We start from the raw sequence: 18,574 nt of genomic DNA on the forward strand, positions 1-18,574 counted from the left end.
CTCAGTTCTGTTATCTGAAAAACTGGGATTATAATAATACTGATTTCAGAGAGTCATTTGAGGATTAAAGAGTCAATGCCTGCAATGTACTCAAAACATAGTACATGCTAAATATGCTCTTTTCGTCATTACCATGTATAGGTAATAGGGAGGCAGAGAAGACTCATGCTCAAGATGGTGGCAAAAGAATTCCTAGAAAAATGACGTAGAGCCACACAATCATCATGTGACTATGATATCTACCCAAATAATAATCCTTCTTCAATCAGCATCTGTTTCAAATGACACTGCGGGCTGGATGTGTCTGGGTCTGTCTTGCTGTTTGCAAACAACTCCCTGGCTGGGCTCTGTTTTCCAGATATCCATGAGGCCCAAGCCAGCACCCATCTGCTTCTCCAGTCCAGGCTCCTCGCGGCTCTAATGAATAAGTAGAAGGAGACAGAGGAAGCCAGACACGAAGACAAATGGAAAGACAGAATGGCAGGAAGCCTTCCACGAAAGCTGCTGCCAGTGACACACACTGCTCACAAGGACTCCAAGGACAGAGTCGAGAGCATGTTTGAGAGGTTTGTTTGAGCTCCCGATACTGTTCTCTCAGAGCTCTTGTTTGTAAACAGATATTTCTGCTGACACTGGGCTTTGTGAGGGCGAACAGAGTGGGTTCGGGGAGGGAGGGTGTTGGAGAAAAAGGCAGGTTATGTCCGCGAGCTTTAGACCATGTGTTTGTTGTTGAGAATACAAAGACTTCACTGTATTAAATGAAAATGCTTGTTTTACAAGGCGAGGGGGAATATGATAGGTACATGTCGAAAATGCTTCGGAAACTGAAACAACCCCATGCTACGAGGGCTTCCTGCTACATCATGCATCCAGGGGCACACATGGATCATGAAGGCTCAGAATCTCTATACAAGGGATTTGGGGGCTATGGGCAAAGGGAGTCCCAGGAGTCAAGTAACCGTGAGCTCCCTTCTCTGCTCCCTTTATAAAGCCTGCCCTTTCCCAAAGATCCCTGCCTCTCTTTCACTTTTGCTATTGGTTTCCCACCACCTGCTGACCTAAGGGTAGAAGCCGTTATTGATCTAAAATATTACTGTTGATAAAGGAGCCTCCAGTAGTCTAGACTCAGACTCAGAGCACTACCGGGACTACTTATAATTATATAGCTATGCAAGCAGACCACGTTAATTTTTTCAAAGTAGTTTTCAACTTCTGAATTGGGTTTTCACACTAGTACTCTAGTAGAAGCAAGGGGTTCAGTGGAGGTTGCCCAGGGGACTTTTTTCAAGGACTCACAGTGGCATAAGAACAAGCATTGGCGTTTCCTAACTCTTGACCCCTAGCATAGAGCCTGGAAGATTATATAGATGGAAGGGCAGATGGATGGGGGCATGAACTGATGGAAGAGTAGAGAGCTGAAAGAACCGATAGTCGAATGATGGATCAGAGGGAAGAAAAAAGAGGGAAGGGAGGGATGGAGGAAGGATAGGTGGGTGGATGGTTGGATGGATGGAAAAGTGGATGGATATTTAGGTTCACAGATTCATGGGTAAAGTCCACAGTGAATAATTATGGTCAGGACCACCTCAGACCACATTTGAAGTGGACTTGCCAATTTTAAAACTCAGAGAAACTCAGAGACCAGAGTTTGAATAAACAAAGTTGTAGATTATATTTCTAAGGAATAAACTAACTTCTCCTCAGAGGGAAAAACGTCCCAAATTCTATTTACTCCAACAAGGGTACAGATGAAGGAAAGTGCAATTCCTCAGACTGATATGACAATTCAACATCAACATTCTCATTTTCACAGATCTCCTAGAGTGTTCAGATTTTAAAGCTGGGAATAGGCTTCAGGAAATGACCTCTTATGCCCCCTGCTTTTCTGCATTAAAATCATCATTGAGGGGCCATAGACCCCTTTAAGAAACTAATGAAAACTTTGGACCCTCTATCCAGAAAAATGTGTACAGGCTAAAATTTTTACAGTAAATATCTTGGAGTTCACAATATCTTCAAGTCCCCTCCCTGCCCCAACTCTACAGATCTAAAATACAGTGCCAGGCAGGTATTTCAGTTGGTAATGGTAATAGTAAGGAAAGAGAACCTAATGATATTAACCAAATTACATTGTAACCTAATGATATTAACCAAATTACTTTGTAACCTAATGATATTAACCAAATTTAGTTGTAACTAAAATAACATCTACAATCAATTCACACTGTGACAATGGTAGAACTAAGATTCTACACATGTCCTCACCCTATAAATTCTCCACATTGAGGTCAGAGAGACCCCTGGAAAACCTACACCAGATATTGTAACTTCCTTGTTTGAAACTTTCTGATAACTCCCGATCTCGTCTAGATTGAAATCCAGATTCCATGACCTGGACTGCCTTCCCCTCCAAACACACACGTCTCCCAGTGGCTTGTACGTCTGCCGCTTAGACATCCTGAACTTAGAGTCTATGAGGGTAGGAACCTGCTCTGTCTTCTCACTGCTGCATCTCTCAAGGTGTCAGGTACATACCATCTGTTTGTTAACTACCTAGAGACACATAGACAGGCTTTTGGAAGCCTTGTTGTTGTCACTGTCTCACTGTGGGCCCTTGAACAAATCTTTTCCCCTCTTTGGACTTTAGACTTCCCAGTTGTTAAAGGATAGTTTGGGTCCTATCCAACTACAGGGTCCAATGATCTGAAATTTTTGTGACCAAATTCAAGAGAGCTGGGCCCGAATCCAAGAACAATATAGCTGGATAGAAAAAAGAAGATAACTGGGCTCTAGTCCTTTTCTGTCACTAATTTGAGATGGAACTTGGAATAATTTTCTTGCCTCTTCTGGACATCAGATTCTTCATTTGTGAACTGAGGAGACTAAACCAGATGCACTATAAATTGACAGCATTTATTCATCCAGAAACCCATCCACAAATATTTGTTGAACCCCTGCAGTGTGTCAGGCACTGGGAAGGTGCACTGATCATGGCACACACGATTCCTGCCATAGTTCTGCTCTTACACCCTCTGGGAGGTCCTCATGGCATAGGGAGGGACTGCAGGAGGAGCACGGTGCACCCCACACAGTTACACCTGGTTCTGTAGCAGCTCTCTCCAGGGATGGAGTTGGAGAAGCTAAGAGAAAACATGGGGAGAAAGGACTTAAAAACCAATAGAATGATACACTGCCTCAGCAGAAAGAAGGGAGACAGAGTGATGGAAAAAAGTGGTAAGAATACAAACCTGTAACTGGTCAGCTCAGAGAGACCAGGGCCATATCTAATGGCTAATGCCTTTCATAACATTTGCCTTCACTGCTTGGATTTTCTTAAGGCCCATGAGGTCTGTTCTCAAAGCACCTTTCCTTCATAGCACTCAACTTCCAGTCGCCTTGTCTCTCCCTTAGTTGGAGCCATCTCCATTTCCTTTACCAAAGTTTACCAAGCACCAACCAGTAATGTGTTAAAGGTAGGAATAATGCAGAGATGAAGACAGAAATGGTCTCTGCTCCTAAGGAGGAGCAGTTTGGAGGCAAGTAGGGAGAGACAGACAACTTTGAAGGCAAACCCGACAGAGTGATAAATGCCATGAGGGATATAAGGGGCTGTTGGCCTCGATTCGAATGGCGACGTATTGGACCATCCAATCGTTTCCTACTGTGATGCTCCTAAAAGGTACTCTGGGTCAACATCCTTGGCTGAGACATGAATCAAAAGTGTTTATTTTTCTAAGTTGATCAATGATTCTACATTTTAAATGACGTGCATGATATATCCACATGCAAGACAAGGCAGACACCCCATACACATACCACGCCACTTATTTCATAAACGACTCCTCAACCTTTCCAAGCGGAAGGGACCTCTTGTGCCCCTGAAATCTCAGAGCACTTTCTAGCCCCCATAATAAACACGAGTATTCAACAACACAGTGTTTCTGCCTCTGCGCCTGCCCAGGACTGTTAATTGCTTAGTTATAGCAGTTACCATGATGTCATGTATCTGTTTACTAGTCTGCTTCCACCACTAGGACTGGGAGCTCCTTGAGGGATGGAACTGTGCCCTGCTCTTATTTTTAACCCCCTATCCTAGCTCAATGTGTAATACACAAAGACATAAAGACTTCTCGATAACTATCTAATTTGATGGATGGAAGGAAGGACGGATGGATGGATGGATGAAAAGAAGGAAGGAAGGAAGGATGGAAGGTAGGAAGGGAGATTTACCTCTCCTGACACATTGCTATTTCCTGAACCTCCAGGATGCCCAGGACAAATGCTGGGCATGTAAGAAGTGCTTAAGAAAAGCAACTCAACAGCTGTATGATGTTTTCTAATAAGTTCACTAATGTGAACCCACAGATGTAACTGTCATCCCATACTATAAAGGAAAATGAATGGATCCAGCAGAAAGAGCACTGATTTGGGAGTCAAGAGACCTGAATCCCATTTTCAATTTTGCTGCCAATTTGTTGCTTAAGCTTACTCAACTTAGCTTAATTTAACAAGTTAACTTGCCTAGACCTCAGTTTCTCTACCTGTAAGGTGAGCAGATTTGATAAAGCAGACTAACATCGTTCCAGTTTCAGAATCTGGGAAAGGGATGAACAAGATGTTTTATTAGCAGATCAGACCTAATCAGCCCAGTGGGGCTGTTCTGTACAGGCATCATCCTGAGAGCTTAATACTAGCTCTACAGAGGCTTCATCAGCTCCGATGAGAGCACAGCACAAATCAGCCTTGTTACCCAACAGTCATTCTTCCACTCGGAACCCCATACTTCATGCAGCACAATCACCTACGCACATCTCAGATTTGGCTCAGAATGTACCAGGGCTTTCCTCAGAGTGTGATAATGTCTCAGTTGAGCATATCTGGGGGAACATGCCCCAGGCTCTGATTCCCAAAAGAGAAATCTGGAATCGTTTTTGGCAAAGAGCGTCTTTGAAATAAGTGTATATCTCCCTATAGACTACTTAAAGGTGGGAAATGCTCTTGTGGATGTAAATAGTCTTTTTGTTGAAAAGTCACCTGCAAATGAAATAAATTCTGCATATCAGAGATTTCTTAACCAATCTCTTTTAATGTTTATTCAAATTTTTCCTCCATCTCACCCTCCCTTCTTCCCTCTCTTCTTCCTTCCCTTCCCCTTTCATCCTACAAACAATCTCTACATGTTTGCATTAGCCACTGGGGACACCATCATTCTTCCATTCTTCCTTCCATTCTTTCCTCCTCCTCCTCCTCCTCCTCCTCCTCCTCCTCCTCCTCCTCCTCCTCCTCCTCCTCCTCCTCCTCCTTCTTCTTCTTCTCTCTCTCTCTCTCTCTCTCTCTCTCTCTCTCTCTCTCTCTCTCTCTCTCTCTTTCTTTCTTTCTTTCTTATATTCATCCTCTCATGGAATATTTACTGGACAACTGCTACATTCCAAGTAATGTGCTGGCCTTACGGATAGAGAAAAATTAAAATGTCCTGGATTCGAACCCTAGTTCCACCACCTTTTAGCTGTCGGGCTTTCAGTGAGTCCTGTAACTTTCTCAATCTAACTGAGAGGGTTCAAAGTGTAGTAGTCAGCATAGTGCCAGCACATAGTAAGTGCTCATTATAAGCTAACGGCTTTTATTACTGTTATTACTGCTGAGAATGCATACTCTCCCCAAGGGCATATAAACAGTGAAGAGAGGATTCCAGATCCTGAGGTCACCACAAGGTCTCACAAGATCAAGGGGAGCAGACAGAAAGCCCCCTCCCCCACCCCCGCCCCACAAGGAGGAGGGAAAAGGATGAAAACCCAGGCAACAGATATGACTGCCAGGACACTCGAGGTCCACTAAGAACCCGATAAGGGGTAGAAGGGGAAATCTGAGAGGAGAGAGTAAAGCTTAGGATTAGGTGTTGCAGTCTACATACAAAACAAATGCTTTGCTAACAGGTGAGGGCTGAGAAGGGAAGACCAAGGCTAAATAAAATGCGGCTTGGATTAAAAAGGCCGAAATGGGAGTTGAGGAGGCATTTAAATACACTGTCCCCTCCCCTCTCTGTTTTGGAAGACCAGATTTCTTTTCCCTGTGACTTCTTTGCTCAAGGGGAAATGGAATTAACCACTGTGTAATGTTTTTGAGTGTGACGCACGGGGATTGGTCATGTGCTTTGGTTACGTAATGCAACATGCCTAAGGTTCCTGAGATCTTTCCTTCCAGAATCATCAGATATTTAGCTGGTTCTCTTATGCAGTCATGTGTTCATTAAGGAAAAATACATATAAATCCTCTATGAGCCAGGTGCTCTGCTAGACAGCGAAGAAGTTAGGATGACCTCAAACATGCACGCAATTAAACGTGAGAGAAAGAATTCCAGGTCTTTTGATACACATGTGTAGAGGGTACAGTGGAGATGAATAAGGAAGGTAGGGAACCAGTTATACTTGGAGAGGAGTCAGGGAGGGTTTCCCAGAAGAGGGAAACTTTGAGTAGAATCCTATAGAGGCTTAGGTGTTCTGCAAAACGGGTCGTGGGAATATAGGAGGCACACCAAGTAAAGAAAATAAGGTGGAAACGCATAAGGTATCTGGGAGTACTGCAGATATTTCCAGTGCTATCGAAGGGCCTCTAGCTAAAGTTCGCATCTTGGAAAGATCTGATGACAGCTGAATGTTGAAGGATAGGCTGAAGGGGATATAGGGGTTGAGACTCAGAGAAGTGGGCATTACAATACTAGGGAAAGAGTAAAAATCAGAAATGCAGAGAGCCTACGCTAAGAGAGTTTGGCTATAAAAATGTCAAGAAGGCAGGCTAGATAGGAACGAACGAATGGCTGCATACGGCGGTTGATATATCTAGAGTAGGTGATACTAGGTGAGGACACAAGGCATTTCAGAGGACAGAGGGATTAGCTTTGGACATGCAGAATCGAAGGGAATCTTATCCAGCTTGGTCACCGATTTGGGTGAGCCACTTTTTGTCACCAACCCTCAGTTCCTCATCTATGAAACGGTCTAGGATGAGTGCTCTCACACACCTTGGTTCTTTGGACTTACGTGAATGTTAATTCACAAAACAGAATACAATATGTATTTCTTATGCTTTCTGTGTACCTTCACCTATCTCTTAGAGCGAGGCTTACTTGTTCCTGATTGGCTTGTTATCCTATCTTTCTCTATTTTCTCATCAACTTTTGTCGCTGAAAGATCTCCAATCTCATTGGGAGAAATAACCCCTTCCATACAATCACATTTAGTCATATTCTGCCTAGCCACATTTTGTCTTTATAGAGCAACAGAAATTAAAGAAAGATGGATGTGGGACAGGGTCACCTCTTCTACTCTTCCAGGTTTTATGGACACAGGGTTTGCGGCAAATAATACTGGAACACAAATATAAGTGGCCAAAGTAAATGCAGTAGGTATAAGGGGCAGAGAGAGAGAGAGAGAGAGAGAGAGAGAGAGAGAGAGGTGAAGACAGAGGGAGCACAATGTATTTCATAGGTAATGGTACTGGGGGTTCCAGGAAGGAAAGCGGAATAACCAATGGCTGCCGACTCCAGAGTTTTACTATTTTAATCATGAAATTATCGGATTAAAATGATAAGCAAGACTAAAAGGCCGGCGACCTACTCTGATGTCTGGGAACTTGCCTGGAATGACCTACTCTGGAATGACCAGCGACCTACTCTGATGTCTAGGAACTTGCCTGCATAGTAAGAAATATGAAATTAGAGTAATCTAACCATAAGTTAACTAAGTGATCACTGGCAAAGTCATTCAGTGTTTGTTTGTTTGTTTGTTTGTTTGTTGATATTTATGGCAGCCATTATTAGCCATATTATTAACAAAATGACTTCCAGCTATTGGGAAGTACCAATATTCCCTAAATAATGTCTTCAGTCAGTCTTTGAAATTCTAATCATTAGCCTCTTAGTTTTTGAATCAAAGCTTTTGGGGGAAATATTAAAGTATATATGTCTCTGGAGGACTAGCATTCTGAGTTCTTACCAGTCACTGATACCTTAGCAAGAAGGAACACCATGTCCTTGTTTTGAGGATGATGCTGGGAGAGAGGAAGCGTGTGGGCACTGGGCCCCTGAGGGAGATAGGCACAGGCACCACCTAGTGGAGGAAAATGCACCAAAAGAGGAAGAAAACCATAAGTAATACTAACTTTGCAATTTTGTCTTAGGACAGTCCTGACTAGGATTATTGATTCCTGGAGATCTCTGTTAGAAGGTTCTCCACGACAAAGATAAATTCCTCCCTACTCCTGTTGTTTAGATGACGAAAACTGGCCCCAAGACGTAAAGCAAATTGCCCAAAGTCGCAGAGCAAGCTAATGGATAAATGGTCTAAATCTGACATCTCATAGCTCCTGTGCACTGCTCTTTCTTCTCCAATACACGGTGGTCTTCTTTAGACAGCCTTGGGTCTGCTCTTGGAGCTCTTCTCCGGTGATACTGCGCGTTGCTGCCCCTCCTGACAACCCTGTTTAAATTCTACTCCTCCTGCAACCCCACCCCCATACAGCATTCCCTAGTATCCCTTCTCCACTTTATCTTTCTTCTCAAACATACACCTGACATTATATCTGTCATTCATTTGCTCATTTGTTGTATATTTGCTCATTCATTTATCCTCTCTCCTCACCTTTCCCCTCTCATCCTCTTCCAATATAAACTCCCAAAGGTAGGAGCCTTTTCTCCTTGTGTTCACTGCTCTGTACTCAGGGTCTAAAACTCTACCTGGTAGCAGTCACTCAATAAATGCTTATTGCATGTGGGTATGATCAAATTTTTACTTTGTCCCTTGTTTTTAACTACATTTCTTAGATTCCCTGTAAAGAGCACTCATTGCTTTTGTAATGAGAACAAGAGCGTTTATTGTCTTTCATTTGAATATTTGTTTTATGTGAAGATGATAGTAATAAGTCTTTCCTGAGTGGTAAGGGAGAGAAAGGCAACTCCTGCATGTCTAACAGTGCGATTGAGAGAATGTGAAATAATGTGTGGCAAGGCACACATAATACCAATATGAGTTAACGTTTACTGGGTGCTTACCCATGGTCCGGATTCCATTACTAAGCATTTTCCACATGGAGGCTCAGTTAATCTTCAAAACAACCCTATGAAGTAGGAGCCAGTGCTATCCGCATTTTGCGAATGGGAAAAGTGAAGCTTGGAGATATTAAGTAACTTGCCCAAGGTCATGCAACTGGTAGGTGGGAGGGTCAGGAAATCAAATGCACAGGCAGCCTGACTCTTGAGTCCTTGGTCAACCACTACAAAATACTTCTTCAGTAAACACATGCTCCTTTTCCGGTTCCTGATGGTGTCAAATTTTTCTGAGATTAGACAACTGCAGGCCATTCCGACAGGGCTCTAGTAGGTTGTAGGAGGCTCCAGAGGCAATTGGAGATGGAAAGAAATAAGGAGCCAGTAACGAAAAAGAGAGGTGTGTGGAAATGTGAGTGTGTTTGTGTGTGTGCATGTTTGTCATCACAATATGTTCTGGGTCGTCACGATGACTAGCAGATTCTAGGGAATTCTTATGCATAGAATCAAGGACACTGCATGTTTCACTATATGTGGGGCAGTTCTATACAGCAAAGAATACCCTCACTCAAAAGCTTCTTATTGCCCAGCAAGGCTCCAATTGCCCCTTCTACATGCCCCTCCTAAGGCTCTCCTCTTTTTCTTCCTTCCCCCTATCTCTTCCAGGATAATCAGTCACCTGAGTTTGCAGGTGTGCAGGGAGGTGGGCAGAGGAAGCTCCTAGTGTTTGAACCCCAGAGTGTGTTCTTTCAATTAATCTCTGTGTGACCTTGGGAGAGGCCTGAAACCTCTCCAAGTGTCACCTCTGTACTTGGAAAACCAGAAGCTCACCAAACACACAGGAACCTAAGACTTTAACTCTTCTTGTGGCTCTCAAACTTTTTTATTTTAAAAATTTTAATTATGAAACTTCTCAATCACAGACAGAGGGAAAGGCAAAAATGTATAGAAGCCCCATATTTCTATTACCTGGTCTCGACAATGTTATCAGGTTGCCAGTCTTCTTTCATCTGCACCCCCAACCCAACATCTTGTTTTGTTTGTTTGTTTGTTTGTTTGTTTTCTGGAGACTTTTAAACAAACAAAACAGACAGAAGATCATTTTACCCATAAATACTTCAGTATGCATTTCTAACAGATTGGGATCTTTAAAAATACATGCCATTATCACTCCTAACGAGATTAACAATAATTCCTTAAATTTATCCATGTCCATTCAAATTCTGTAATTAAGGAACTTGAACGTTCCTTCAAATGGAATCTTGTAGACAGACTCACAATTTAAGCAGAATAAGGTCAAGGGAAGGTGTGGGGAGGCAGAGACCTCCCCTTCGGCCTCTCCCTAGTGGCTCCATGAAATTCTGGGGGCACAGTTTAAGAGTCCCTATGATATCCCTACCCCTCATTGTACACCCTGAGAACACTGAGGCCCAGAGGACAGTTAATTAATTTGTCAAGGTCACAGGGCAAGTAGTATTTTTGGCAGATCTGTAAAGTCCCATCATGGAAGGACTCCAGTGAGGCCACAGGTAACAAAAGATTTGATAACTGAATCACTATTTATCATTTGCAGTGAGAATAATAATAAAAGAACCTATCCAGGAATGACCTTGATTACAAAAATCCCTCACATCTCTCCCTTTCTGGCTCCTATTATTACTGTTGACAAGAGGACCGAGTCTTGACCTTGGCCAAGAACTGCTGTGACCCTTGTGTCACCTGGTTCCTGTGACAACCTGCAAGACAGGGATGTTGAGTATAACCACTCCTCGGTCCCTCTCCCATGAGGCCCCAGTGTTTGATTCAGAGGCCCCAAGACACACAGCTTAGAGGAGGCCAAGCCAGGACTTGAACTCAGAGCTCCTGAGTCCCAGTTTCAGGTCTTAGAAAGAGTTAAAGGGCTGAAACCCACAAGTCAGTTCTCAGTTGAGCATTCCTGGTAAGTGCATCAAGGCATGACACGGAGCCCTTAGTGCAACAAGAAGAAAGATAAGGGGACGCTGAGGGGAAGAAAATTAAATTCCAAGGAAGGGGTAGCAGGTGAGAGGGGAAAAGACATCTGCTCAATTTCTGAGCACCCAGCTGAGGTAGACAAGGCACAAACTGCCTGTAGAGACAGTCTTCCTACCTGGGCTCTTCACCCTGCCTCATCTGAGAAGTCTGCAGCCAGTGCCGGTTTCAGAGCGATCGAAAGGTGAGGGGGGTTTGAAATATTAGGAACATAACCCCTCCCACAGGACTAGCCCAGGGCAAAAGGGGAATGCCTTAGAGCTGAGCTTCCCTTTTTTTTAATATCCCTTGTTCTTGCTCTGAGAGGATCCCCTCCCAAGCCCTTGAAGAGATTCATTTAAAATCAGATGGATAGAACCCAATGTGTTAGCCCCCACAGGAATGGCAGCGCCTTCAGGGCAGCCCCAAAAGGAGAGGGCGTGGCTTCACGCACAGGAATAGCTCTGGAAAATTTGAATGTCATGGCCAGGGTGCCTAAGGGTTGGGAGTGAGTGGGAGAATTAAGAATGGGAGAAGGCTCCTTCCTGGTGTTTGGCAACTCAGAACTGGAACAGTTAAATTTCTCTAGAGGCTCAACCACTAACCGGCTCAATAAGCCCAGAATGAAAACTCCCCTTTGGGTCTCAGTTTTACTACCTGCAAAGTAGGGAGACATCAGATTGGATCAGTGATTCTCTCTACTGATGGTCCTTGCACGATACCAGAGAAAACTTTGAAAACTACCAGGGTCCAGACCAACCCCACACTCGTGACATCAGAATCCCTGGGATGCAGCCTAAGCATTGGGACGTTTTCAAAGCTGGTGATGATCCTAAGTGCTGCCAGGGAGAGGAACAACTGGGCCCAATGACCTCTCCAGCCCCTCTGATAGGGGGTGGTTTATGAACATAGTTTAACTCTTAGTTCCTGTGTGACCCTGGTTCTCAGTTTTCCTACTACACAATGAGCTGCTTAACCCAGTCCATGCCTGGGCTGCCCATGCATGACCCACACGCCTGAGCCCCAAGCCTCTAGACTCACTTTGCATTCCTCTGTGCAGAGGGGCAAGGGTGATATAGCCTCCATCACCCCATCTGTCCACGGTGAATGGCTGTTTGGGGGATTATAGAAGTTGGGGTGCATTTGAGGAAGGGGTAAGAGGCATGTGACAGTAGAACTGTGACTTGGTCCCCACTGTGTCCATCCTCTGGCTTCTATTCCTGGGTGTGCATGCTCCCCATTTGAATCTACTGGTTTTCCTATCTACAGGTTCTGTGGTTCTAGGCCTCTTCTGGCTCTTACCACCAAGGGGTCATCCAAGTAGGTCACAGAAAAGGAAATCAAAGTACAAGAAAGGGATCTGAGGGGGTCTAACTCTTCCCCAAGATCTATCATCTAGATGGACTCCCAGCAACTCAAGAGGGGAAGCCCTAACAGGGCATAAACAGGCCCCAGTTTCTGAAGGTCAAACTAGCAAATTGGAAAAGAGAATGTAGTTACTTACTAGACTCAGCTACTGTTGACTGAGTCCCTAATATGAGCTGGAACTATGCCAGGTACTTTCTGCATATTTATTTTATTGCAATATCCTGATCTCATTATGCCCATTTCACAGATGAGCAAACCAAGGGATAGAAAAAGGAAGTGACTTGATTCAAATCAGACAGCAAGTAACTGGAACAGAAATTCCAAGCCTGGTCTGACAATCTGGCATTAAAGAAAAACAGCTACTACATCAAATCCAGGGTTCCACATGAGATTTCCATGTATTATCTGTCCTCTTTAATCTGTACGTGGATGGTTAGCACACAGAGAGGCAGAAAGGGATGAGCACATTCTGCAGCGAGACTAAGGAAGGCGGTAAGTCATTTTTTTTTCTCCCCAAAATCACTGCTGAAGAGGAAACAAACACTTGGGACTCAAGTTCACATCTGCGCTCTGCTCTCCCAACAGCCTGGGAGACTTTGGACAAAGTCATTTCAACTCTCTCTGACTCTGTTTCCTCATTTGTAGAGGTGAGGGTGCCCACCACTCAGGGTGGTTGTGAGAGCGAACTGTGCAGGCACAAAGCAAGCACCTAGTACAGTGCCTGGCACCTTGGAGGCACCCTGGGACAGCTGGTTTCCTTCCAGCCTTCAAGTGTCCTCAGTCCATAAAGTCAAGACTGAGATCTTTGGAAAACCATGTCCAATAACAAGAGTGAAGTTTACTAAGCACTTACTGCACACCAAATCCTGTTCTGAGCACTTTCCGTATATGAGCTCATTGAATGGCTAGGTGCCCATACCATCCTAACTTTGTAGAGGAGGAAACTGAAGCCCAGAGGAGTCAACTAGCTTGCCCAAGGTCACACAGCCAATTAGAGGCAGAGGTGGATTCCCACTTAGGCAACTTGACTACTAAAGCTGGCTTCCAACCATTGCGATATTCTAGAACCCAGGTATGATTATGAATGTTGGGGGAGGCTGGTGTTAATGTGTGGACTCCTTGAAACCTAGCCTCCCCATTACAGCAATGCTAACATTAAGTAAACGCTGGCCCTCTTTTTGTGGGGGCTGAGTGGGCAGCAGGAAGTGGGGAGTATAGAAAGGAAAGGGGAAAAGACTTCCGAATCATCAGGAAGTCCAACATTTAGAACAAAGGAAGAAAGCTTAGCAAGCAGAGGGACTGGATGGGGTTCAGGTAGATCCCTTTCCCCTCCTGAGCAGGGATTGCAGACCCCTAAGGGCTGAGGGTGGGAGGAGGGCAGCACTTGTGGGGTCCACAACTCACTTATCTAACAGGTCAGGAGAAACTTTAACAAGATTAACTGCTGCTCAGGGCCTCTGCTCCAAGGAGCAAATTCAGCCTATTGTTTTCATTTTCTTCTTTCTCTTTCAAACTGGAGGGCCTGGGGGTGGGGTGGGGCACTTGGTGATGAGGGGCAGGGGTCCGGATCCTGCCTGCTATGGCGCAAAATCAAAGGGATGTGTCAGAGAGTCCCCCACACCCCCCGACTTGAAAGAGAGCCCAAATCATGGGCATGAAGGCTGAAGGCTGCACCTGGGTGGTGGGTCTGTGAGGGGTGAGAGGTGATGGTGTTTATTAGAAGCATTCTCTCAGGGATGTGGGAGTAAGGACTGGAAGTCAGGATGCTGGGGATCAAATCATTGTTTCTGCCTTTGAGGATCTATGTCATCCAGCACATGCCCATCCCCTCTCTGTGTCTCTGTCTCTCTATTCGGCCAAAGAGAGAACTGGCCTGGGTAACCTCTGAGGACACTTATCCCAGTATCTTTAAAGGATTCTTCAATACTAAAGACCATCCATTGTCATCCAGAGAATCCTCCACACAGGCACTTTCTAACTTTAGCTTTGTTTTTGCCTGTACAAGCCTTTCCTTTTATATTTATTAATATATATATATGTGTATATATATAAATGTATGTATGTATGTGTGTGTATATATATATTTTTTCTCTCCTTCCCTTTTGGAAAAATAAAAGGCATGTTTTCTGAGCTTCAGAAGCAAACTGCTTCTTCACTCCTTCCCCCTGCCTCTCCAAGCGCCTGTCTGAACTGGTGTCAGTGAAGTTTGAACCGGGGCAGAAATAGCATCCCGGACAGATCTGGGAGCACAGCCCGCCTACCAGGAGCGGCAAGGCCTGCCTCTGCCAGACGACAGACCTGGTTAACAGCACCGTAAAATTAGACCTTTACGAAACCCAATTGAATCCTGCAGCAAAGAGTGATGTAAGGCAGCCTGGCCTGACAGCAAGGCAGCAACCCTCTGCCTGAAATAGCAGCATGGTCCCTGCTGAGAGATGCCTGCTCTCTCAAGATAGGTGACCAGGGATTCCTACGAAAGTGGCAACGCCCAGAGGAAAAGAGCCAGCAGAGGTCAGGCAGCAGACTGGGTGCCGGAGGTCACAGGCAGTGGAACGACATGACTTGGCATCAGCACCCCTGCTGCCCGTCTTGCCCCTGCCTCTCCCAGCCCAAACTTACATGAAGGGAGAAGCTGAAAAAGTCCTTCTGCAAAGAACCTCTGTTTGTTTGCTTTTTAATTCAAGGAGAAGCAGGTTCTTTTTAGTCCGACAGTCTCTACCGTGTGGAGGATACATAGAATGAGTCTTTTCTGGCTCAGGGCCAGGTGTTTACACACCGCCAAATCTGGCTCAGGCTCGACCAGGGGAGGGGGAAAAAATCCACCAGTATCCTCTGGAGAAAAGCAACTAGCTTTCTGGTGCTACGCGACAGCAGTGCCTTTTTTTTTTTTTTTTCTTTTTGAGAGGAATGTTATTTCCACACATAAAATGGACCAGGCATTTTATACAAGCAATAATAACCCAACGTCCCCCCATCCAATTAAAGTATTTTACTGCACAATCTTTGTGTGAGAGAGTGAATTGAGTGCTCAAGAGAGCGCGTGTGGAGAGAGGCTCCTTGTCTGAATTACAGACATTTATAAAGCAGGCTCCCGTGGAATCCCAGGTGTTTATATATATATACATACATATATATATATGTATATACACACACACACTAATACATATACATATATGTGTGTGTGTGTGTGTGTGTGTGTGTATTTTAAAAATGCATTTGCTACCTTTTCATTGATGAGACCTATATAACCCTGGGCTCTCCCCTCTGGAGGGGAAGCCTTCCAAATCACTGGTTATGATAGGTAAACACAAGGGGAAAAAAAGATCTACTCATTTTTTTTTTTTTTTAAATCATCTCGAAGCTACAGTCTCTGCTTTTCCTATGTTCCGAAAGAGAAGTAAACACATCACGGTCCTGAATTATCATCATCATCGCTATTATGAATAACCTTTTTCCTCTACCCTACATTATAACCTGCTCTGGGTGACTAGGGCTTGGGGGCTAAAAGTGAATGAGCCCAGTTTCCCTCTCCTTCCTCGGGAGAAAAAAAAAAAAAGAGAAAGAAAAAAATAGCATGCGATGACGTCATATGTGGGGGAAAGTCATTTTCTTGCTCTCGGTTTGGTAGCGGAAAGCGGGAGCTTTGGGGTCACATTCTTGTTACAGCAGCAGAGTTTAGGTGCCCCGACATGGACTTTATGTAAATAAGACAAAGTCAGCGCGACGTTGGAGAAAGTCCACGCCGAGACAGAAAGGAGCAGAAGTGCCGAAGGGCTCAGAGCTTTCCCTTCTAAGAAAGTGTGTGTGTGTGTGTGTGTGCGCGCGCTTAAGGGAGTGGGATCGCGAAATGTCTCCCCACGATCTTGGCCGGAGCGAAGGGGGAACCCCTACTCACTCGAAGATGTCCTAGGACATGTCAAGATCGTGCAGGAAGGGAATCTCCCAGCCAGAACAGGCAAAACTTTTCTTCTGTCCTCCAGCACCCCCCCCACCTCTGCCCCCCAGTTTTATTAAAGACATTGCCACAAATTAATTTAGACGGGGAAAAATGGATGTTGGACCATTTCTAAGGTTTGCAACCCTCGCAAAGTGTCCGGTTTCACTAAGGGCTTTGCTGTGGAACAGCGAAGGGGAGAGAGAGGGAGGGTGAGGAGGGAGAACTCAAATTCATTACGGACTCTCAAACTCCCAAATGAGAAAAGCGCCCCGTTTCGCAGCGGAGTTCGGGAAGGCTGTCGGGGTGTGCATTAGTAAGGTCTCGCCCCAGCCCTGAGCAGCGCAGGCAACGGTCTTTAAAAGCGATGACATAGGATGGATGGTTGTGTATATGCGTTTGGCTGGGAGGAAGGGGTTGAATCCCAGAGACAGACATCAAGCGGAGAGCAACTTTGGGGCACTGCAAGGACTTCTAAGTCCAGGCGGTCACAACAACCTCCTTGTAGGCTTCAGAGTAACAGGGTCACGTGAAGTGGGGTCACCTCCATTAAAAAATCTAAGAAATAGAAACTCTCTTAGCCTATTTTCACATGCATCCCAATGGGGCCATCCTCCCCTCCATGCCAAACAGGGACAGTACTTCCAACCATCCCGAGCACGGTTTACGTGCGTGAGGCTCCCCGGTACTGACTGCGGGTCTCCCTGACAGGAGCGCTCCCTGGGCTCCTCCTGGAGGGGTTAGGTGGCTACGCCTTCTGAAAGCGCCCATTCTGCAGATGGGGCAAAGCGAGTCTCGAAGCTCGCCCGGGGTGCCCGCTCGCCTTCGGCGGGGCGGCTCCCGCGCAGACACACCCGGCAGCCCCAGACCAGCCCGCCACCCGCGCCCAGGCACCCGCGCGCCCCTGGGGCCGCGGGGACGGTGCAGCGCCCGCTAGGGCACTGTCGCCTACCTGTGATCACCGCCGGAGACCTCTGGCCCCCCTCCGCTCGCAGCCACACTTGCAGCGTGAACGCGTCCCGGGGCAGCTCGAGGTCGGCCCGCAGGCGCAGCTGCTCGCCTCGCCCGCTGAAATAGAGCGCCCGGCTCGGCGGGCTCGGCTCCTCGGCGGCGCCCCTCGCCTCCCGCTGCTGCCGCCGCCGGGGGACGCGCACGGCTTCCCAGGCACCGCCCGGCGGCGGCGGCGGCGGCGGCGGCGGCGAGGCGCGGCGGCCGCGGGCCGCCCGGGTGGCGCAGGTGGCCGGGCCGGCGGCGGGGCGCGGGGGACGGCCAGCCCGTGGGTCTCTCCGGGCCCGGCGGGGGCGCTCGGCCAGTCCGCAGCCCAGCGCGGCGCTCAGCAGCCCCAGGCGCAGCACCCAACTCCAGAGCCGCATGTCCGACGGTCCCCCCCGCCCCCCCTTCGCCCCTGCACCGCCGCCCGGAGCTGCCAGCTTTGGGAGCCTCGGCGCCTCGACTTTCTTCGCTTCTTCACCCTTCTTGGGCGAGTCCCCCCCTTCCACTTGCTTTTTTCTTTTCTTTCTCGCTTTCCTCCTCAAGGTGTGTGCTCCACTCCCCCCACCTTTGAAAAATACAGCCCAACTCCTCCTGGTTGGCAATTAATTTCTCTCCGCGCTCCTTTATCTGCCTTATTTCCCCCCTCTAACAGCTGGTTGCCTTCCTCCTTGTTTTATTTCATTTTATTTTATATGATTTCTAGCTCTACCAAAAAAAAAAAAAAAGCTTCTCTAAGACACTGCTCCGCTGAATTCCCTCCCCCCAAAAGATGCTCTAATTTATTTATTTTTTGCTTCCTTTATAACACAAGCCACAGCCCCCTTCTCCCCCCCCCCCCCGACTCCAGTTCCCCCTCCCCTCCCTCCTTCTTCACAAAATGAAAGGAAAGAGGGGGGAAAAATCCCTCAGAAGATGAGTAAACAAGCGTATGCTAATCTGCTCCCGAGCGCTCCACCTTCCCAATTGAATGAGTCCCTGTTAAAACTGCGGGGATCATGACTAATCAATCAGTTTGGAGAGGCCGAGCTACCCAGCCTGCCTCCACTTTGCCGTTTGCCTCCTTTCCTCCGCTCCTGCTTCTCCACCCCCTCCTTTTTTTTTTCTTTCTTTCTTCTTCTTCTTTTTTTTTTTTAGAAGACAATCTTAAAGTAACAATTTAATGAAATTCTGTACACACCCCCTTACGGTCCTCCCAGCTCTCTTCACTCCTGCTCAAAACACACATTCCTGTTTTTGTTTTGTTTTGCTCG

The 18,574-nt window shown here is 46.3% G+C and overlaps 1 protein-coding gene across 1 annotated transcript in view; it reads right to left on the minus strand.

Annotated features, from left to right (window-relative positions):
- PAPPA (pappalysin 1) overlaps nt 1–18,132 on the minus strand; it is a 221,432-nt gene extending 203,300 nt beyond the window's left edge. Inside the window, exon 1 of the mRNA XM_016152350.2 lies at nt 17,284–18,132. Within this exon, the coding sequence (XP_016007836.2) occupies nt 17,284–17,704 (421 nt within the window). The 5' untranslated portion in view covers nt 17,705–18,132. The remainder of the gene's footprint in view (nt 1–17,283) is intronic.
- Nucleotides 18,133–18,574: the final 442 nt, after the last annotated feature.

The sequence above is a fragment of the Rousettus aegyptiacus genome, unplaced genomic scaffold, assembly GCF_014176215.1.
Source record: "Rousettus aegyptiacus isolate mRouAeg1 unplaced genomic scaffold, mRouAeg1.p scaffold_m13_p_3, whole genome shotgun sequence".
Lineage (NCBI taxonomy): Eukaryota > Metazoa > Chordata > Mammalia > Chiroptera > Pteropodidae > Rousettus > Rousettus aegyptiacus.